General features: G+C 46.2%; 1 protein-coding gene across 3 annotated transcripts in view; it reads left to right on the top strand.

Annotated features, from left to right (window-relative positions):
• The window catches only part of tmem266 (transmembrane protein 266), a 206,545-nt gene that overhangs the window by 150,491 nt on the left and 33,192 nt on the right, over positions 1 to 22,862 (top strand). For all 3 annotated transcript variants that reach the window (XM_063070459.1, XM_063070458.1, XM_063070457.1), the window contains exons 7-8: positions 3,381 to 3,519; positions 20,906 to 21,021. In XM_063070459.1, coding sequence (XP_062926529.1) covers positions 3,381 to 3,519; positions 20,906 to 21,021 — 255 coding nt within the window. The remainder of the gene's footprint in view (positions 1 to 3,380; positions 3,520 to 20,905; positions 21,022 to 22,862) is intronic.

Genomic DNA, 22,862 nt, shown 5'->3' with positions numbered 1-22,862 from the left:
CAGGGCAAGACCAAGACCAATGCCATTTTTGATGCGATTTGTGGTACAATGAAAGGACAACTAGGCTTGACTCTCTCTGAGCACTGAAAATGGAGGCTGGGAGAAATGGTGTCAATGTCCCAATGGAGACAACTGCAGTCTTGTTAGCAATCCCTGCACTAAGTGCTCCCAGTTTTTCTGTATTGAATGTTGCTAGTAGGTTGGACCCATTCATGCCATCTTGTGCTGGTAAGGGAGGAAATGTGTGGTGCGTGTATCTGATGTCATTAGTACGTGACTGACATCAGTATCAGACACACTAGGGTGAACTGCCCAGGGCTTTTTTCCCAGTGGATGCATTTTAATCAGGAAATTATGACTACTACAATTTACATTGTGGGCACTGGAATGTGTGGTGACACTTGCCAGCTGCCCCCAGCGCATTCTTAGGTGTGCTGGTTGTGAACACAAGCAACACATTTCATTGCATGTTTCAATGTACATGTGATAAATAAATGAACGTGGCTCTCAGTCTAGATTTATCCAAAGTAATGTCACTGTAATGTGCAACGTGCTAATGGTAAGCAGCTACTGATGGGTTCCATTTCACCATTAGGGCAGTTTCCATGTACTCAAGCACATTCTCTCAGCATAAATAGTACAAGATGCAAACATGCACACTCACTTCGAAACTCACAAAGCGTTGAGGGCACACATTCACAAAACCGACACGCTCACCCATTAGAAACACAGTCACTCACACTTAAATGCAGACTTGCACGAGTACACATACAGATATACACTCTCGGAGACAAATAGGTGTGCAAGCACACGGGCAGGGATCTACACACCAGGATGTGCAGGCGTGAGTGTGCACAGTGGCTCAAATCCATCAACTCTCCCAGGCAAATAGGTACGTGCGGACTCACTGACACAGATATGCACGTACACACTTTCATGTACAAACTTGTATACAGATACATGCACCAAAGTGCACAGGTGTGAGCGTGCACCATGGTAGAGGCTCATCGAGTTACACAGGCACATTCAGATGCATGAAAATCACACAGATAAAGCATCTCCAACAGGTAAAATCCATCCCAGGTCATGGGAGGATGGTAGTGTGATCACTCGAGTCGAATATGATGTTATCTTAAGGGGCTGTCTATTGGTGGTTGTAGAGGACAATCAGGGATCTCCACGGAACATAATCCGGGATGTCAGGGTGGATTCCCTTAATAGTCACAGTCATAGTCATAGTCATACTTTGCTGATCCTGGGGGAAACTGGTTTTCGTTACAGTTGCACCATAAATAATAAATAGTAATAAAACCATAAATAGTTAAATAGTAATATGTAAATTATGCCAGGAAATAAGTCCAGGACCAGCCTATTGGCTCAGGATGTCTGACCCTCCAAGGGAGGAGTTGTAAAGTTTGATGGCCACAGGCAGGAATGACTTCCTATGACGCTCAGTGTTGCATCTCGGTGGAATGAGTCTCTGGCTGAATGTACTCCTGTGCCCAACCAGTACATTATGTAGTGGATGGGAGACATTGTCCAAGATGGCATGCAACTTGGACAGCATCCTCTTTTCAGACACCACTGTCAGAGAGTCCAGTTCCATCCCCACAACATCAATGGCCTTACGAATGAGTTTGTTGATTCTGTTGGTGTCTGCTACCCTCAGCCTGCTGCCCCAGCACACAACAGCAAACATGATCGCACTGGCCACCACAAAGGAGAGTGACTGTGTGTGACTTTGTTTAACACGGAGAGGCTGTCGCATGGGCAGCCAACACAGAGTATTGGACAGGTCAGGGTCCGGAGGCCTGGAATGCAGGACAGCTGGAGACCCTTCACTGCTGCGGTGATGTGTCAACATTTCTGCCGGCTCTATCACTGAGGTCTCTGCTGGATCGCTGTTTGCCTGGGACCTCCACTTTGACCTGACCACCATGGGTGACCCTACCAGGAGCTGAGCTCCAGACAGCATCATTCTCAGGGGGGACTCACATATATATAGTTATAGAAGTACTGAGGTAGTGTTCATGGGTTTAATGTCCATCAGAAATTGCATGGCAGAGGGGAAGACACTTTTCCTAAGTCGTTGAGTGTGTGCCTTCAGGCTTCTGTACCTCCTTCCTGATGGTGGCAATGAGAAGAGGGCATGCCCTGGGTGATGGGGGTCCTTAATGATGACCACCACTTTTCTGAGGCATTGCTCCAGACAGATACTACGGAGGGTGGTACCCATGATGGCGCTGACTAATTTTACAACTCTCTGCAGTTTACTTCAATCTGTACAGTAGCCGCCCCCCTGCACCCCCCATACCAGATGGTGATGCAGCCAGTTAGAATGACCTCCACGGTACATCTCAAGAAATTTGTGAGTGCTTTTGATGACGCACCAAATCTCCTCAAACTCCTGATGAAATATAGCCACTGTCTTGCCTTCTTTATAACTGCATCAATATGTGGGTCCAGGTTAGGTCCTCTGAGATCTTGACACCCAGGAACCTGAAGTCGCTCACTCTCTCCACTTCTGATCCCTCTATGAGGACTGGTACGTGTTCCTTCGTCTACCCTTTCTCAGGAAAGCTTCCTTGAGTTATACAGCAGCACAGCAATTAGCGTAATTAATTACATTGCTAGTGATAGGGGTTCAATTCCCGCTGCAGTGTGTAAGAAGTTCTCCCCGTGATCCTGTGGGTTTCCTCTGGGTGCTCCAGTTTCCTCCCACATTGCAAAAGACATACATATTAGGGTTAGTAAGTTACGGGCATGCTTCACTGGTGCCAGAAGTATGGTGACACTTGTGGGCTGCCCCAGCACACCCTCAGATTGTGTTGGTTGTTGACGCAAAGGACGCATTTCGCTGTATGTTTCAACGTACATGTGGCAAATAAAGCTAACCTTTAAAGACCTTTAATTCTTCAACTGAAAAGGCACCTGGAGTTGGGAGCTAAACCACTGTAAGGAACCGTGCATCCACGGTGAACCTTGTCAGATCAATTGCAAGCATGTGGCAACTGTGCAAACGCAAGTGTGCATGTGGCAAGTGTGGCAACTGTGCATGCACAAGTGTGCATGTGGCAAGTGTAGCGAGTGTGCATGTGGCCAAATGATAGCATGGTGAATCAACTGGGCCTTCTATGCGCGGAAGACCCCTCTCTAATGTGCATGTTTTTGTCTCGGTGGGCCCAGTTCATTGCTACCACACTGTAAGTTGCCCAGCGTATACCATGGCATAACATGGCTCGTTAAAAACATTTAATCCCGCTACTCCATTGTTGTACTTCCTCCTCGCGTTGTAACACACGGTACGGAGAGCAGTATCCATTCATTCGTCTGGTGATTGCTGCCTGCCGCATCTGCACAGTAACGATTGTATGTTGCAGGTGTTTGACGGTGCTGTAATCGTCCTGTCCTTGGCGCCCATGGTGGCTTCGACAGTGGCAAATGGACCCAGCAGCCCGTGGGACGCCATCAGCCTGATCATCACCCTTCGCATATGGAAGGTCAAGCGCATCATTGACGGTGAGTGGTGGCCATCGCGTTCAGCGCTCCCGCGTTGGATTGCCCGTCGAGCCTTGCCCCTCTCCCGGGGGCTGGGATTAGGGTTGCAGTCTTTGCTAGGTTTCAAGAAAGTGGACTTGTTTAGCACCTTTCACCACCTCAAGACCTGCAACCTGGTTGGATTCACACTGCTACCTGTAGAGGAATTCGTATGTTCCCTCTGTGACTGCAGGGGTTTCTGCCTGCTTCTCCCGTCTCCTCCCACATTCTGAAGAAGTACAATACAGGTTAGTAGGATAATTGACCTCATGTTTGTAATTGGGAGGCATTGGGCCAGGAAGGCCTGTTACTGGCTGTATCTCTAAATACAATTAATGAATCTGGCTGTTTATTTCCTGTAGAGCAGTACAGGACAGTACAGACCCTTTGGATTAAAGGAAATGCTTAATTCCAATTTATCCACCTAATTGTGCCCTGGTTGTGACATGATATCAATATGCTGTCAATCATGATAACTGATCAGCGTCAGACATGTTGCAAGGAAAATCTCCCAGAGGGAGAGATGTCCCAGGCATTCAAAATAGCTCATTCAAACCCCAAACAAGTCACATCTCAAACTACTTTTACACTCTTTCCTGAATAATATTTTCCATTTAACATTCGGGTGTTTGGTCTGATGTAAAGAATAGGCAGAAGGGTTGGTCCCTCAAACCTGGTCCAACATCTGAGCTGAACCTTTGTCTTATTCATTTCCACACCTGGTCCCATTTTCCCTGATCCCCCAGGTGTTTAAATATCCATCCTTGAAAACATTCAGAGGCAGGGTATCCACTGCCCTCTAGGGTGGAGAATTCCAAAGGCCTGCAACGCACTGAGTGGAAACATATCTTCTCCACACAAGGGCAAGGGAAATTTGGATTTCTCTCCCATAAAGGTTATGTGGAGTTGATGTTGGTACTGAGATAGCTAGATAGTGTTTGGTTGCTTCAAGGGAGACGAGATCAAGATGGCAAAACTGAATTGACAGGTTGCGTCGAAAGGAAACGTTTCCCCTCTGCAGGAAACATCTAACATTAGAAAATTTGAGCTTAGGATAAAGGGTAAAAGTTTCAGAGGGGATCTGAGGAGAAAGTTTTTCATCCAAAGGGACTCAGGAAGCCACTTAAGCATTTAAATGGGATTTACCAGTGTCCTTCCATTTAAATTCCACTGGCCATTCCCATTCCCATTCCAACATGTCAGTCTGTGGCCCTCTCTACTGCCACAACGAGGCCACTATCAGCCTGGAGGAACAACACGTCATATTTCCTCTGGATTGCCTTGAACCTGATGGCACAAACATTGATTTCTCTAACTTCAGGTCATTTCTTACCCCCCCCCCACTTCCCCTTCTCTCTTTTTCCATCCCTCTTCTGCCCCCTCCTTTTACCCCTTCTGTCTTTTCACCTGCCCATCACCTCTCTCTAGTTTCCCCTTCCCTTTCTCCCATAGCTCATTGCCTTTTCCTATCAGATTCTTTCTTCTTAAGACCTTTGCTTCTTCCATCTATCACCTGCCATACTTCATACTTCATCCGCCCCTCCCCACCCACGACCTTCCCCCCTCACTGGTTTCACCAGCTTGTACTCCTCTCCTCCCACCTCTTATTCGGGCTTCTTTTCCCTACCTCTCCAGTCCTGATGAAGGGTCTCAGCCCAAAACGTCAACTGTTTATTCCTCGCCATAGATGCTGCCTGACCTGCCGAGTTCCTCCAACATTTTGCGTGTGTTCCTCATTTAAGAAGTATCTCAATGACCATTTTGAATCACCAATACACAGAAGACCTGGTAAGTGGGATCAGTCATGGACTCATACAGCAGGAAGAAAGACCTTCAGCTCAACTGGTCCGTGCCAACCACAGTGCCCAACTAAGCTGTGTTGGGCTGATATCCCTCTAAACTTTTCCTATCCATGTACCTGTTCAAGTCAGAATCTTAATCAGGTTTAATGTCACCAGCATACGTCATGAAAGTTGTCGACTTTGCGCCAGCAGCACAATGCAATACATAATATTATTAGAAAAACCTGTGAACTACAGTATATATATATATATATGTATACAGTATATATATCTATATATACATAGATAGATATGTATATACTGTAACACACATAAAATGCTGGAGGAACTCAGCAGGACAGGAAGCATCTATGGAAAGGAGTATAGTTGATGTTTCGGGCCGAGACCCTTCATCAGGACTGGAGAAAAAAAGGATGAGGTATCAGAGTTAGAAGGTGGGGGGAGGGGAGGAAGAAACACACGGTGATAAGTGAAACTGGGAGGCGGGAGTGGTGAAGTAAAGAGCTGGGAAGTTGATTGGTGGAAGAGATACAGGGCTAGAGATGAGGGAATCTGATAGCAGAGGGACAGAAGGGCATGGAAGAATGTCCATTCAGAAATCGGATGGCAGAGGGGAAGAAGCTGTTCCTGAATCATTGAGTGTGTGCCTTCAGGCTTCTGTACCTCCTCCCTGATGGGAAGCAATGAGAACAAGGCATGTCCTGGGTGATGGGGATTATTAATGACGGATGCTGCCTTTTTGAGGCATTGCTCCTTGAAGATGTCCTGAATACTACAGAGGCTAGAGCCCATGATGGAGCTGACTAGGTTTATCACATTTAAAAGTATTTTTTAATGTATCTACCTCAACCTCTGGCATCTCATTCCATACATGGACCATCCTCTGAGTGAAAAGGTTGCCCTTTGGGTTACTATTACATTTCTTATTTCTCACCTTAAACCCATGGCTTTTAGTGTAGATAAGGACCAGTGATTGGCAGGGACATGGGCCACAGCAGCTCTTTTCCATGCAGTACAATACTGTTACTTTGTTCCTGAGTGCCTTGTGCTCCTACCGAGTGAGAACAGGTTGACGTTAAACTGTGATGGAATTGTCCCACTCAGTGACAGCTTAATTAACAAATCAAACACACCTCTGCTCAACTTCAAGGTGCGGGCACAGACCCTCACCACAGCTGCCTAACATATCCTCCCTGCCAGAATGCTAATATTAGCCCTAACACAAAAATAGTCTGAGGGTGTTTCATTCTGCAAGTTAAAAACCAGCCCCAGAGCTGAACAAATACAGAAAGTGTGATAACGGCAAGCTGCATAGGCTGAAGTCACAGTTATTTAGTTCCAATTAAGTGACAGGTTTACAATGGAGGGGGAATCACGGGGCTGTGTGTTTCTGGAATTGTTAAATCAATTTGACAATAGCACTCAGAGTTCTTAATTTCATTTACAAAACACTGGAGGAACTCAGCAGATCAGGCAGCATCTGTGGAATGGAATAAACAGTCAACATATCGGGCCAAGACCCTTCATGAGAACTCACTCACTTCCATAGATGCTGCCCGACCTACATTGAACCTTGAAGTGGACGGGCTTCACCACCAAGAGACACTAACGTGCTCTCAGTGGAAACTTTATTAAATATAGATAGATAGATAGATAGATAGATAGATAGATAGATGGATAGATATACTTTATTAATCCCAAGGGAAATTTGGTTTCGTCACAGCCGCACCAACCAAGAATAGAGCGTAAATATAGCAATACAAAAACCCCCAACAATCAAACAACAAAATACAAACTATGCCAGATGGAAAATAAGTCCAGGACCAGTCTATTGGCTCAGGGTGTCTGACCCTCCACGGGAGGAGCTGCACGTTCGATGGCCACAGGCAGGAACGACCTCCCGTGCCGCCAAGTGTTGTATCACGGTGGAATGTGGCCTAAGTCCAACAGTAAAAAGTTCAATATCCAGTATGCAAACACGTTCCTTGATCGTAATATACCCCGGATTGCACCATCCGTTGTTAACCAGATCAGTAAGCACCCAACTCCTTTACGCTTACCGCTCTCAGTGCACTTCCGGTCAGCCGGAATGGTATTACCCACCAAACTCCTCTTCTCCAAAAGTCTCTGCTGTCTCGACCCGGTCCTCTTTCCTCGGCTTTGTGATCCCCCTCTGCATCCTCCGTGTGTTTTCCTCCGGATTTCAGTGGGGTGTCCGCCGCTCTGCTCGCTAACCGGCCGGCGTTTGCTGCTCCCTGGAATACCCAATGCGACCTTGCTTCTGTCCCGCATGTCGGGATGTAACCATTTCCAGTGGTAAAAAAACCCAGATAAAACTCTCTCTACCAGCATGTTAGAGAGGGTGCAGCTTCGACGTGTTACCGTGAGAAAAAAAATACAAAAAATAACGTAAATTAAAAAGTAAGAAGAAGAAAGTAAGAATAGATTGGAACGGCTGTACCAGGCTGCATGCACGACCGGTGCACGCGCACTAAGGACTAATAAGGCTACTGAGTGTAGGTCACCATGTGTTACCCTGAAGTGGAGGGGCAGGCTTGAGGAACCTTCTACTCCGACATTCTTGAGTTATACGTGTAGACGTTGTTGCTCTTTACTAAATTATGCAGTCGTGCATTGGTTGTCAGTCTTTAGGAGACCCAGAGGTCACATCGGGTGCTACAGAAATGCCACACTGCTTCCTTTTTGTTAAGCCTCTGCAGTCTTGTCAGACTGACAGACAAGCAAGAAATGGCATCTTATTATGATCAGCCTTGTCCAAAAATAGACCCCATTTAATCCCCATGATTGCATTAATGCAGATTAGTCCATATTTCCATTGTAGACTCTTCCCAAACAGTTCATCAGCTGAACTGGTATTTATCAGTTCTTGTCAGCTAATCAGCATTGGACCTGTTACCTGTTCATTAGCAGCAAGTGGAATATCATTGACATTTACTTCACTGTTTATGTCTAGTTTAAGAATTAATCAAATTAGATGACAAATTCAAATTCTCATTTTTAAAGGCTAACATCAAATTGAACAATCAGCCATTAAGGAGAATCTCTTTGTGTAGAGGATCATGTAGGTGTAAATATATCAAAGCAAATCAGTGATCCCTGTGGAGGGATTGTTTAAGTACTGGCTATTATTGTAGAGAGGGTGCAGGAAGGTTCTTCATCCCTCTTGAGATTGTTCCGCCATTTAACGGGAATTGGGGGGATCACTTTGTCAAGCACCTGCTCTCCATCTGCCAAAAACGGTATTTCCTGGTGGCCAACCAATCCAGTTCCTATTCCTATTCCAGTTCCGACACATGGGTCCATGGCCTTCTCTTGCGCCAAGATGAGGGCACCCTCAGGGTAGAGGAGCAACACCTTATATTCCATCTGGTAGTCGCCAACCTGGTGGCATTTACCTCAGTTTCTTCTTCCGGTAAAAAAAAATTCCCTCCCCTCCCCTCTTCTTCTATTCCCCACTCTAACCTCTTACCACTTCTCCTCACCTGCCTATCACCTCCCCTTGGTACCCCTCCTTCTTCCCTTTCTCCCATGGTCCACTCACCTCTCCTGTCAGATTCCTCCTTCTCCAGCCCCTCGCCTTTCCCACCCTCCTTGCTTCATCTATGCCCTTCTAGCTTGGCTTCCTTCCCCTCCCCCCAGCTTTTTATTCTGTCACCTCCCCCTTTCCTTTCCAGTCCTGGTCTCATCCCAAAACATCAACTGTTTATCAATTTCCACAGATGCTGCCTGACTTTCTAGGTTCCTCCAGCATTTTGTGTGCGGTGCTTAAGAGAACTGATCTGCTTCTGACCTCTGACTTCTGCCTTAGTTTGAATATCCTTACTATCCCTGACGTACAAAAATCTGTGAAATTCATTTCTAAATATTTCAGGTGATGATGCATGTTTCAAAGCTTTCTGGAGGAGCAAATCCCAGAGCTCAGGAGTGGCGTGGTAGTGTAGTGGTTAGTGCAGATGCTTTACAGTGCCAGTGATCATGGTTTGATTCCTGCCACTGTCGGTAAGGAGTTTGTACGGTCTTCCTGTGACATCCTGGCTTTCCCCTGGGTGCTCCTACACGGCAAAGATGCAGGGGTTAGGCTTAGAGAATTGCGGGCAGGCTGTGTTGATGCCAGAATCGTGGCGACACTTGCAGGCAGTGAGCACCATCCTCGGAACATATTGGTTGTTGATGCAAAACGACACATTTCACTGTATGCTTCTGTATATTGATATGCATTTAGCAAATAAAGCTCATCTTCATAATCTCTCCTTCAGAGTAAAGGGGTCATCTCTAACTTTAAGACTAAAAGTTTCAATTGAACTCATATCCATCACTTCCACTGGCAGCTCATTCCACACGTGCACCCACTACCTGATCGAAATAATTTCCCCTCAGTTGCCACGTTAAATACTTCACCTTTCACCCTTAACCTATGACTTCTAGGTCTAGTCTCACCCAACCTGAGGGAGAGAGGCCTGCATGCATTCGCCTGGTCTTTACCCTTCATAGTTTTGTACTGGTCTATAAGATCTCCCCTCATTATCCTACACTCCAGGGAAAAAAGTCTGAACCTATTCCAACTTCCCCTGTAACTCCGGTCCTTAAGTTCAGGCAACATCCTTGGAAATTTTCTCTGTACTCTTTCAAGCTTATTGACATCTTTCTTGTTGGTACACCAAATACACCAAATTAGGCCTTGCCAACATTTTGTACAACTTCAACATTACATCCCAGCTCCTGATCTATAAGTTGTAACTGTCTACTTTGCCCTCGCCTTCAATTTGCACAGCAACAGGTACTACTCTGTGATCTAAGGAGCATCTGCCCTTCAGTACAACCCACTCATGCCAACCATGGTGCCCATAGAGCCAGCTGCATTTGCCCAGCTTTGACACATATCACTCTGAAGCCCTCATACCCCTCTGTCACCTGAATGTTGCTATTGTGCCCGCCTCAGTACTTCTTCGGGCAGCTCATTCCACATACATACTACCTTTTGCATGAAGACCATAGAACAGGAACAGAATTAGGCCATTTGGCCCATCAAGTCTGCTCAGCCATTTCATCATGGCTGATCCATTTCCCTCTCAGCCCCAATCTTCTGCCTTCTCCCCGTATCCCTTCATGCCCTGACTAATCAAGAATCTATCAAGCTCTGCTTTAAATATACCCAATGACTTGGCCTCCACAGCTGCCTGCAACAATGAATTCCACAGATTCACCAATCACTGGCTAAAGAAATTCCTCCTCATCTTCATTCTAAAAGAATGCCCATCTATTAAGAGGCTATTTCCTCTGGTCTTAGACTCCCCCACCACAGGAAACATCCTCTCCACATCCACTTTATCGAGGTCTTTCAACATTCGATAGGTTTCAATGAGCTCACCCTTCATTCTTCTGAATTCCAGTGAGTAGAGGCCCAGAGCCATCAAACACTCCCCATATGACAAGTCTTTCACCTCTCACCTTAAATCCACACCCTCTAGTGTTTTAGTTCCCCTTCCCTGGGAAAAAGCTCTGTGCGCTCATCCTGTCTATGCTCTGCATAACTTTGTAACGTCACCCTCTTAATTTCCTGCATTCCAAGGTACAAAGTCCCTGCCTGCCCAACCACTCCCTCTACTTCAGGCCCTCAAGTCTTGGCAACACCCCAGTAAATCTTCTGTGCACTCTTCACAATTTAACCATGTCTTTCCTGTAACAGGGTGTCCAAAGCGGGATGCAATACTGTAAGTGCAGACTCTGCGGCGTACATGACATCCAAAGTCCTGTACCCAGTGCCCAGACTGATGAAGGCCAGCGTGCCGAATGCCTTTTTCACCGCCCTGTCTCCCAGTCTCGTTCCCAAGTTCTGGGAAAATAGGGATCGGGAATGAGTGAATTCTGATCACAATCATTTTAACTGATTGACATCAGGAGAAACGGGTCAGCTCACAAAATCTGTTACATTATAGCCAACTCCAGGATATTCCAAACAAACTTTCTTTATCAATAGGAGACTTCTTCGGCTGTCCATCGATTTTCGATGTTGACTGAGGCCTGGGCAAGGTTGTATGGAAGACCGGCAGTTGCCCATGCTGCAAGTCTCCCCTCTCCACGCCACTGATGTTGTCCAAGGGAAGGGCACTAGGACCAATACAGTGTCGTCGCAGAGCAACGTGTGGTTAAGTGCCTTGCTCAAGGACACAACACGCTGCCTCAGCTGAGGATCGAACTAACGACCTTCAGATCACTAGACCGACGCCTTAACCACTTGGCCACGCACCAAGATAGGAGACAGGGCAGGGCAGACACAGCAAACTCCCACAACCAGTAAATAATAACCTTCCATCATCCATACATTAACTGGATATAAAACAGCCATAATATTACATTTAATTTGTTTTATTCTTCCATTCCACATTTGGCATCGGTAATTAGTATAATTAACAAGGAAGCACACATCTGAACATTAAAGGCAATCCTTCTAACTCCTCCTTGTGTAGCTTTCTGTATGGGCTTGGATATCCTGCTCAGTACCAAGCAAATAATAACCCATACCTTCATTCAATAAATTGCATTTTCGGCTCAGTTTATAGACGGCATAGGAACAGACCCTTCAGCTCACAGTATTGTACTGAACTAATTAAACAAATAATTTAATGCCTAACGAAACTAATTCTTTCTCAGAATCAGCATCAGGTTTATGTCTCTGACGTACACTCAGTGGCCACTTTATCAGGTACAGGTGTAGCACCCGTTGTGGTCCCCTCCTGCCCATCCATTTCAAGGTTTGACGTGTTGTGCGTTCAGAGATGCTCTTCTGCACACCGCTGTTGTAACGTAGTCATAGTCATACTTTATTGATCCCAGGGGAAATTGGTTTTCATTACAGTTGCACCATAAATAATTAAATAGTAATAAAACCATAAATAGTTAAATAGTAATATGTAAATTATGCCAGGAAAAAAGTCCAGGACCAGCCTATTGGCTCAGGGTGTCTGACCCTCCAGGGGAGGAGTTGTAAAGTTTGATGGCCACAGGCAGGAATGACTTCCTATGACGCTCTGTGTTGCATCTCGGTGGAATGAGTCTCTGGCTGAATGTACTCCTGTGCCCAACCAGAACATTATGTAGTGGATGGGAGACATTGTCCAAGATGGCATGCAACTTGGACAGCATCCTCTTTTCAGACACCACCGTCAGAGAGTCCAGTTCCATCCCCACAACATCACTGGCCTTACGAGTGAGTTTGTTGATTCTGTTAGTGTCTGCTACCCTCAGCCTGCCTCCCCAGCACACAACAGCAAACATGATCGCACTGGCCACCACAGACTCGTAGAACATCCTCAGCATCGTCCGGCAGCTGTTAAAGGACCTCAGTCTCCTCAGGAAATAGAGACGGCTCTGACCCTTCTTGTAGACCAGTCCAGTTTATTGTCAATTCGTATCCCCAGGTATTTGTAATCCTCCACCATGTCCACCACTGACCCCCTGGATGGAAACAGGGGTCACCGGTACCTTAGCTCTCCTCAGGTCTCCCACCAGCTCCTTAGTCTTTTTCACATTAGCTGTAGATAATTCTGCTCACACCATGTGACAAAGTTTCCTACTGTAGCCCTGTACTCAGCCTCATCTCCCTTGCTGATGCATCCAACTATAGCAGAGTCATCAGAAAGCTTCTGAAGATGACAAGACTCTGTGCTGTAGTTGAAGTCCGAGGTGTAAATGGTGAAGAGAAAGGGAGACAAGGCAGTCCCCTGTGGAGCCCCACAAATAACTAACGCGTAGTTATTTGAGTTACTGTCACCTTCCTGTCAGCTTGAACCAGTCTGGCTATTCTTTTCTCACCTCCCTCACTAACAAGTTGTTTTCACCCACAGAACTGCCGCTCACTGTATCTTTTTTTTTGTTTTGTACCATTCGCTTTAAACTCTTGAGACGGCTGTTGTGAAAATCCCAGGAGATCAGCAGTTTCTGAGATGCTCAAACCACCCTGTCTGGCACCAACAAAGTCAAAGTCATTGAGATCACACTTCTTCCCCATCCTGATATTTGGTCTGAACAAAGACTGGACCTCTTGACCATGACTTCATGCTTTTATGCATTGAGTTGCTGCCACATGATTGGCTGATTAGATATTTGTATTAATGAGCAGATGGACCTAATATGTTGGCCTATGAGCATATGTCATGAAATTTGTTGTTTTGTGATGCAGTGCAAGTACCGTACTAAAGGTCGAGGGGTTAAAGTGAAAGGTGAAATATTTAAGGGGAACCTGAGGGGCAACTTTTTCACTCAGAGGGTGGTGTGAGTGTGGAACGAGCGGCCAGCAAAAGAGGTGGATACAGGTTCAATTGCAACATTTAAGAGAAGTTTGGATAGGTACGTGGATGGGAGGGGTGTAGAGGACTTTGATCTAAGTGTGCATGTAGATAGGACTTGAAGGCAGGAACTTGATGGGCAAAGGGTCTAATTCTGTGCTCTATGACTCTACAAGAATTACTACAAGTTACAAGATAAATAAAGAGTGCAAAAGGTGAATAACAAACAGGCGTTCATGGTTTTGTGGGGCACACAATGTGCGCGCCCCTCAGTTTTCTGCACACTCACGTGCCTAAGAGCCTTTTGAATATCTCTGTCACACTTGCTTCCACCACTAATCCAGGAGGAGCAATTCAGACACACGTCACTCTCAGTTTTAAAAAGAAACATCGCACATCTCCTTTGAATTTACTCCATCTCATATTAAATGCAAGCAATCTATAGATAAGAAATTTCCAAATAATCTAATTAAGATGTTCCATGTTAAGATGTTTAACATAATTAATATGTTAAGATGTCCCTGTTACAAGCACTCAAGTCAATATTAAATTAAATTTGGATGAATAATATCCAAGGGCATGGAGTGGATACTGGAAAGAGCAGGCAGACGACTGCCAGTTCTGTAAAGCTTTTAACGTTCCTAGGGGCTTCACAGGCAAACTGCTGATGAGATTTCTGTGGTACAAGCTGCTTCCTCTTTAGCCACGTTGGTGAGCAGCTCCAGGAAGGTCTGATTTCCCAGAACCGAATAAATGACTTGGACATTTCACAGTCGACTATGTTGCTATGAGTCTTGACAGGGTAAGGATGGGAGATTCACTGCCCTAGAGGATGTTACTGAGACTACTCAGTTCTGGTATTTTAAACTTCCAGATTAGTCATAGTCATAGTCATAGTCATGGTCATACTTTATTGATCTCGGGGGAAATTGGTTTTCATTACAGTTGTTCCATAAATAATAAATAGTAATAGAACCATAAATAGTTAAATAGTAATATGTAAATTATGCCAGTAAATTATGAAATAAGTCCAGGACCAGCCTATTGGCTCAGGATGTCTGACCCTCCAAGGGGGGAGTTGTAAAGTTTGATGGCCACAGGCAGGAATGACTTCCTATGATGCTCCGTGCTGCATCTCGGTGGAATGAGTCTCTGGCTGAATGTACTCCTGTGCCCACCCAGTACATTATGTAGTGGATGGGAGACATTGTCCAAGATGGCATGCAACTTAGACAGCATCCTCTTTTCAGACACCACCGTGAGAGAGTCCAGTTCCATCCCCACAACATCACTGGCCTTACGAATGAGTTTGTTGATTCTGTTGGTGTCTGCTACCCTCAGCCTGCTGCCCCAGCACACAACAGCAAACATGATAGCACTGGCCACCACAGACTCGTAGAACATCCTCAGCATCGTCAGGCAGATGTTAAAGGACCTCAGTCTCCTCAGGAAATAGAGACGGCTCTGACCCTTCTTGTAGACAGCCTCAGTGCTCTTTGACCAGTGTTCAGTTATTGTGTTCAGTTCTGGTCATCTCATTACAGGTTGGATGTGGAAGCTTTCAAGAGGGTGCAGAGGAGATGTACCAGGATGATGCCTGGATTGGGGAGCATGTTTTATGAGCAGAGGCTGGGCGAGCTAGGGCTTTTCTCTTTGGAGTGAAGGAGAATGAGAGGTGACTTGATCGAGATGTACAAGATAATAAGAGTCATAGATAGTGTGGCTCTATCTTTTTCGTTACCTCCAAGAGGGCCACGACCTTGTCGTAGGGTTTGGAGGCTTCTTGTATGCCTCAATGACCTGGAGAGCTATGTTGACTGGAGTCAGGGGTTTTTGGTAGGGTACCCGTTTAACGCGTCAAAGGACAGAGGCCAGACTAAGAGTGGTCTACCAGTCTTCCAGGTTTGAAGCCTCAGCTCAGGGCTAACAACCCTGACTCTTCAAAAAACAATTGTTATGGAAACAGCAATGAAGAATCCTTCTGCACCTGAGTTCGATGGTTGTCCTAAGTTGCCATCCAGGACTTTTGTGACTGACAGTAGTGAGAAAGAGCTGCTGACATGGTGAAGGAAGTCCTGAACACTGCCAGAGATTGAGGACCATGGCATAACAGGCAGAAGCAATCTTTTTCACCAAGGTGGAGCTAATATGAGGGGGGTATAATTTTAAGGTGATTGGAGGAAAGTATGGGGGTGGTATTTTAACACAGTGAGTAGTGGGTGCATAGAATGCACTGCCAGGGTTAGTGGTAGAGGCAGACACAGTAGGGACATTTAAGAGATTCTTCGATAGGCAAATGGATGAAAGATGAATGGAGGGAAGTGTTAGATTGAACTTGGAGCGAGTTAAAAGGTTGGCACGACATCATGGGCCGAAGGGCCTGTACTGTGCAGTACTGTTCTATTATAGATATATAGGTACTGACATTCTATATTATTAACTGAACTTAACTTCTACAGCTGTGGTGGGATTTGAATGCAGATCTTTAGACTATTAGACTGGACTTTGAAGTTGCTCATCCATTGTACCTCCTGTTGGCTTAAATTCAGGGAGGGAGGCGATGTTGGAGAATCTACAAAGAAACAAAGGTGGCTTGGCCATCTGCATCTGGTTATAGTGGATGGAAATTGTTAATTGCTGGGTGTAATTAATTATTAATTATCCTGGGCAGCAAAGGAACTCGGCGTCCCGATCAATTCCAGTTTTTCTGATAAGATTTTCTTACTCCTTGTGTTGGCACTCCCTCTAGAGGCAGAAGCCTTGAATGACAACTGCGATTTTTAAACTGGGATCAAAGCAACCAGTAAATTGCACGTTTTTGGTTTTCCTTCACGCCACATTTGAAAATGACAATGGTGCAATGGATAAGGGCAACTCAGTATTGAAAGTAACGCACCCTAAGTACTGGGGGCACTCAGCAGGTCAGGCAGCAACTGTGGAGAGGAATAAACAGTCAAATTCCTGGGCCAAGACCCTTCATCTTTGGAGGGGAATAAACAGTAGACATTTCAGGCCTAGACCCTTCATGATGAAGTCTCAGCCCAAACAGACAACTGTTTGTTCCCCTCCATAGATACTGCCTGACCTACTGAGTTTCTCCAGTAATTTGTGTGTGTTACTCGGGATGTACCAAATCTGCAGAACCACTTGCGTCAATATTACAAGCCTCTTAATTGTGCCACCAAACCTCCCAATAATTATTGCAGGGGAATAAATAGCCAATGTTTCAGGCCAAGACATTTCATCATTCCTGACGAAGGGTCTTGGTCCAAAAAGACAACTGTTTATTCCCCTCCATAGATGCTGCCTGACTTGCTGAGTTCCTCCAGCATTTCGTGTGTGTTGCTTAAGATTGGCAGTATCTGCAGAATCTCTTGTGCCTCCCATAATCTTCTCCACTCTGGGAGTGTTGCAGACAGAAGAGACTACAGATGCAGGACATCTGGAACAACGCACACAAAACGCCGGGAAGACTTGGCAGATCAGGCACTATCATCAGTCCTGATGAAGGGTCACAGCCTGAAGCGTAGGCTGTCTGTTTCCCCTCACAGGTGCTGCCTGACCTGCTGATTTTCTCCAGAATTTTGTGCACATTGACCCAGGGTATTGCTTTCAATCCCAATTATCCCAATTTGAGTCGCTGATGAAGCTCCCTGAGGGGATGAGGGACTTCACTCACAGGACCACGGGGGAAAATAGGAACATGTACCTCTTGTCTCACAGGGGAGTAATGAGTGGTTATCTCTTGGAATTCCTCACACCAGAAACTTGTAGAGGCTGGATCCCTGGGCATACTTAAGCAGGAGGCTGAACCTCTTTGTGAAAGATCAGGGAATTGAGAGTAGTGGTGAACTAGCATGGCATAGATTGAAAAATGGGTCAGAGTTGAGGACCCAAGCCATCTACCTCTGCTGCAATTTGCATATGCTCTTATTTTGGAATTATTTTTGTCACATGTACCAAGATACATTCTAGGCATCCGTTAGTCTCCTGAGACCATGGATTTGCGCCTTGGAAGGTTTCCAGGGCGCAGGCCTGGGTAAGGTTGTATGGAAGACCGGCAGTTGCCCATGCTGCAAGTCTCCCCTCTCCACGCCACCGATGTTGTCCAAGGGAAGGGCACTAGGGCTGATACAGCTTGGCACTGGTGTCGTCGCAGAGCAATGTGTGGTTAAGTGCCTTGCTCAAGGACACAATACGCTGCCTCAGCTGAGGCTCGAACTAGCGACCTTCAGATCATTAGACCAATGCCTTAACCACTTGGCCACGCGCCAACACCAAGATACAATGAAAAGCTTTTGCTTACGTGCCAGATCATTCTGTACACAATTATATTGACATTTTTAAACTGCTGTTTAAAATTTTATTTTTATTGAGATACAGCATGGAATAGGCCCTTCCAGCCCTTTGAGCTGCACCACCCAGCGACCCCCGACTTAACCCTAACCTAATCGTGGGACAATTTACAATGACCAACTACCAACCGGTATATCTTTGGACTGTGAGAAGAAACCAGACCACGTGGTCACGGGGAGAACGTACAAATTCCTTACAGGCAGCGGCAGGAATTGAACCCGGGTCACCTGTACGGTAAAGCGTTGTTCTGACCACTATGCTACCATGCCACCCTAAGCTGAGAAAGTGAATAAAGAACGCAGCATAAAAAATACACAATAAACATAAGGAACACAATAAAAAAGCAAAACAAAATGATATAGGAGTATAGGAATTGAGATGATATGGGGAGGTTGTATAAGGCATTGGTGAGGCCAAATTTGGAGTATTGTGTGCAGTTCTGGTCACCTAACTATAGGAAGGATATCAGTAAGATTGAAAGAATGCAGAGAAGATTTACTAGGATGTTGCCGGGTCTTCAGGAGTTGAGTTACAGGGAAAGGTTGAACAAGTTAGGACTTTATTCCTTGGAGCATAGAAGAATGAGGGGAGATTTGATAGAGGTTTACAAAATTATGAGGGGTATAGACAAAGTAAATGTGAATAGGCTCTTTCCACTTAGGTTAAGAGAGATAAATACAAGAGGACATGGCTTTAGGGTGAAAGGGAAAGGTTTAGGGGGAACATTAGGGGGAACTTCTTCACTCAGAGACTGGTGGGAGTGTGGAACGAGCTGCCATCTGATGTGGTAAATGCGGGCTCACTCTTAAGTTTTAAGAATAAGTTGGATAGGTACATGGATGGGAGAGGTCTGAAGGGTTATGGACTGGATGCAGGTCAATGGGACTAGTGGAATAATGTTTCAGCACAGACTAGAAGGGCCAAATGGCCTGTTTTCTGTGCTGTAGTGTTCTATGATTCTATAAACATAAGTTATAAAAGCAATCATATAAAACACGATGTACAAGTAAATGTTATACATATGGACTGTATGTACATAGAGTGTTGCCAGGTGATGTATATATAGTGTGGTGATGGGGTCTAATGGGGATCATTATGGAAGTATCTAAAGCAGAATGTAGAATATAAACACAGGGAAATCTGCGGATACTTGGAGTCCAAAGCAACGCGCCACAAAAGGCTGAAGAAACTCAGCAGGTCGGGCAGAATCTATGGAAGTTAATAAACGTTTGACGCTTCGGGCCTATACCCTTCTTCAGGTCTGGAAAGGAAGGGGGAAGATGCCAGGAGGTAGAATTTGGTGTTCCATTTTCAGAGGAAGTGTGGGAAAAGTAGACAAGAAGGTGCAAACAAATGAAGTGCAAGTATAGAAGCATCAGAAATCATTGTAACTGACTTAGAGACACAGCACAGTGACAGGCCCTTCCGGCCCAACGGCCCCATGCTGTCCAGCTACACCCTGTGACCAATCAACCTACTAACCCGTTCGTCTTCGGAATGTGGGAGGAAACCGGAGCACCCGGAGAGCGTACAAACCTCTTGTGCACAGCGGCGGTAATCGATCGCGGGTCGCTGGCTCGGTAATAATGTTACACCTCCGTACCACCCGATTGCAGCGAGCCGTAGTAAATAAAGAGAGGCAGTTCCCATTAGCTGGAAATGTCAGCGACTTAGCAACGAGACAGAAGGGAAAGCTCTCACACACTGTTGGGAGAAGTTTCCGCTGTGACCTTCTAAAGGGGTTGAATCGGCTTACTGTACTTAACCCCCACCCCCCATCTATTACTCCCATCACTGCACTGTAAACACTTTAAACCAATGTTTACAAGCTGGTATTAATGCATTTGTACACATTTTATTCATATCTGTACTTTAACCTCTATTTTTATATAATCATTATTCTTTACGATTGTTGAATATTGTTGTTGCATGTGGTGACCTGACCAGCACACCTCAGCAAATTCCCAATTCATGTAAATGTATATGGCAAGTAAACTTGATCTTTGATTTTAAACACACTGCATTAGACACAGGTGGAGAGAGGTATGCATCTTTAATATTCTTGATGATAATTGTAGGCTCAAAAAAAGTTATGAGGGATTGAACAGGGGAGTAGGAAGGACAAGATGCCGTTGCAAAATGTCAGGATGGTGATGGGCCGAATAGTCTCTAACTGTGCTGTAAGTTCTCCAATTCAGCCCTGGCTGTGAGAGAAGAGGAGTCGGTCTGGGACTTTATAAAGCTCTGGTCGAACAGCACCTGGAGTATTGTGAGCAGTTTCAGGCCCGGTACCTCAGAAAGGACGTGCCAACATTGGAGAGGGTCCAGGGGAGGTGCAGGAGAATGATCCTGGGATTGAGAGGGTTAACGTATGAGGAACGTTTGAAGGTCCTGGGCCTGTAATTCCTGGAGTTTAGGAGAATGAGGGGGAATCTTGTTGAAATCTTGCGAATACTGAAAGGTCTGGATAGGGTGGATGTGGAGAGGATGTCTCCTATGGCGGGGGAATCTACGACCAGAGGGCACATCTTCAGAATAGAAGGAAATCTCTTTAGAACAGAGATGGTGAGGAACTTCATTAGCCAGAGGGTGGTGAATCTGTGAAATTCATTGCTATGGACACTGCAGAGGGCAAGCCATTGGGCGTATTTACAACAGAGATTGATAGGTTCTTGATTAGTAAGAGTGTCAGAGGTTAAGGGGAGAAAGCAGGAGAATAGGGTTGAGAGGGATAAGAAATCAGCCATGATAGAATGACAGAACAAACTTGATGGGCCGAATGGCCTAATTCAGCTCCTGTGTCGTACGGTCCCTGGTGGAGAGGTGTGGTACGCAGTTTCACTCTCCCGCCCAGGCGACTCAGTCGCGATGAACTCCCAACTCTCTCCCTTCTGACTCTTCCAGCGTACGTTCTGCCGGTGAAGGTGGAGTTGGAGATGGTGGTGCAGCAGTACGAGAAGGCCAAGCAGGTCCGCGAAGAGCAGCTGGAGCGGCTGACGCAGATCTGTCAGGAGCAGGCGGTGAGTCGGGCGGGCGGGGAGGGTAAGTACCTGCAACCCTGCCACAGCTACAAACTCCCATCCATTGTATAGCCGCTGTAGTGCAGATTAAAGATTAACGTTCCTTGTCACAGGTACAGTACGTGGGAACACTGAAACATGCCCATCGCATCAACGACCAACACCATCTGGGGGCTGCCCGCTAGGATCTCCATGCTTCCAGTGCCAACATAACTCACTAACCCTAACCCGAACATCTTTGGAATGTGGGAGGAAACCAGAGCACCCGGAGGAAACCCACACAGTCACAGGGAGAACGTACAAACTCCTTACAGACAGCGGCAGAACATAGAACGGTACAACACACTTCAGGCCCTTCGGCCCACAATGTTGTGCTGACATTTCAATCAATTCCAAGATCAATCAAACCCTTCCCTCCTACGTACTGTTACTCTCCACTTTCCTGTCCTCTATGTGCCCATCTAGGAGTTTCTTGAACGTCCCTAATGTATCTGTCTCTCCCACCACCCCTGGCAGGGTGCTGCACGCTCCCACCACTCTCAGTGAAAAGTAAAACCCTACCTCTGACGTCCTCCACATTGAAATTATACCCCCTCCCTTCAGCAATGAGCTGAACCCCAGTCACTGGACTGTGAAGCGTTACGCTATCCTTGAATTCCCTGAGGTGTCATCTCAACTATAACACAGGAAAACAGAGGCCAGCATCATCATCATCATCGTCAGGTGCCCTGCCCAACCTCCCTCAAACAAAAAGGAGACCACAACCAGGATAACTATTGTAGGGATGGTTGGGGGGGGGAGCATATACCAAGGAGTGGCCACCCGACCCCTCTCCAAACTCTCAGCGCCTGCCTGAAACAACAGATGGGGCTATGGTTTGACATCTCGCCTGAAAGGCGCTCAGTGCTGTGCAGGTTGCACCCCTCTCCTCGAGTCAATCTGGACTCTCTGCTCAAGCCCCGGGGGCGGGAGATGGAGCCTCGGCCTCCTCCCAGCTCAAGGGCGACTGCTTGGCTCCTTCACGTTTTGGAACTGTGGGGGCGGAGGAAGGATCTTGCAGGTGCCAATACCCAGGAAAGGCTTAATAAAGTCAGCCGTGTCGCGGATAAGAGCACGAGCTAGAAATCTTGAGCAGCGCACAGAAAGTGCTGGAGGAACTCAGCAAGTCAGGCAGCACCTATGGAGGGGAATGGAGGGGAATGAAGAGTCGACGTTTCAGGCTGAGACCCTTCATTGGGACTGGAAAGGAAGGGGGAAGAAACTGGAAGATGGGGGTGGAGGGGGGAACACAAGCTAGCAGCTGATAGGTGAGGGGGAAGGCGGGTGGCTGGGTGGTGCATGTTTAACGTTTCGGACCAAAACTCTTTATCAAGATAAATGCAGGTCTTTTTTTGACTATTGGCTTAACTTACCCAGGTAAATTCTTTAGCCTGCGGGTGGTGAATCTGTGGAGTTCGTTGCCACAGGTGGCTGTGGAAGCCAAGTCATTGAGCGTATTTAAGAACATAGAACATAAGAAACAGGAGCAGGAGTAGGCCATCCGGCCCATCGAGCCTGCCCCGCCATTCAATAAGATCATGGCTGATCTGTCGGTAAACTCAGCTCCATCTACCTGCCTTCTTCCCATAACCCTTAATTCCCTTACTATGTAAAAACCTATCGAACTGTTTCTTAAATATATTTAGTGAAGAAGCCTCAACTGCTTCCCTGGGCAGAGAATTCCACAGATTCACCACTCTTTGGGAAAAACAGTTTCTCCTCATCTCCATCCTAAATCTTCTCCCCTGAATCTTGAGGCAATGTCCCCTAGTTCTAGTCTCACCTACCAATGGAAACAACTT

The sequence above is a fragment of the Mobula hypostoma genome, chromosome 18 (genome assembly GCF_963921235.1).
Source record: "Mobula hypostoma chromosome 18, sMobHyp1.1, whole genome shotgun sequence".
Taxonomy (NCBI): Eukaryota; Metazoa; Chordata; class Chondrichthyes; order Myliobatiformes; family Myliobatidae; genus Mobula; species Mobula hypostoma.
This window is presented reverse-complemented; position numbering and strand designations above follow the sequence as displayed.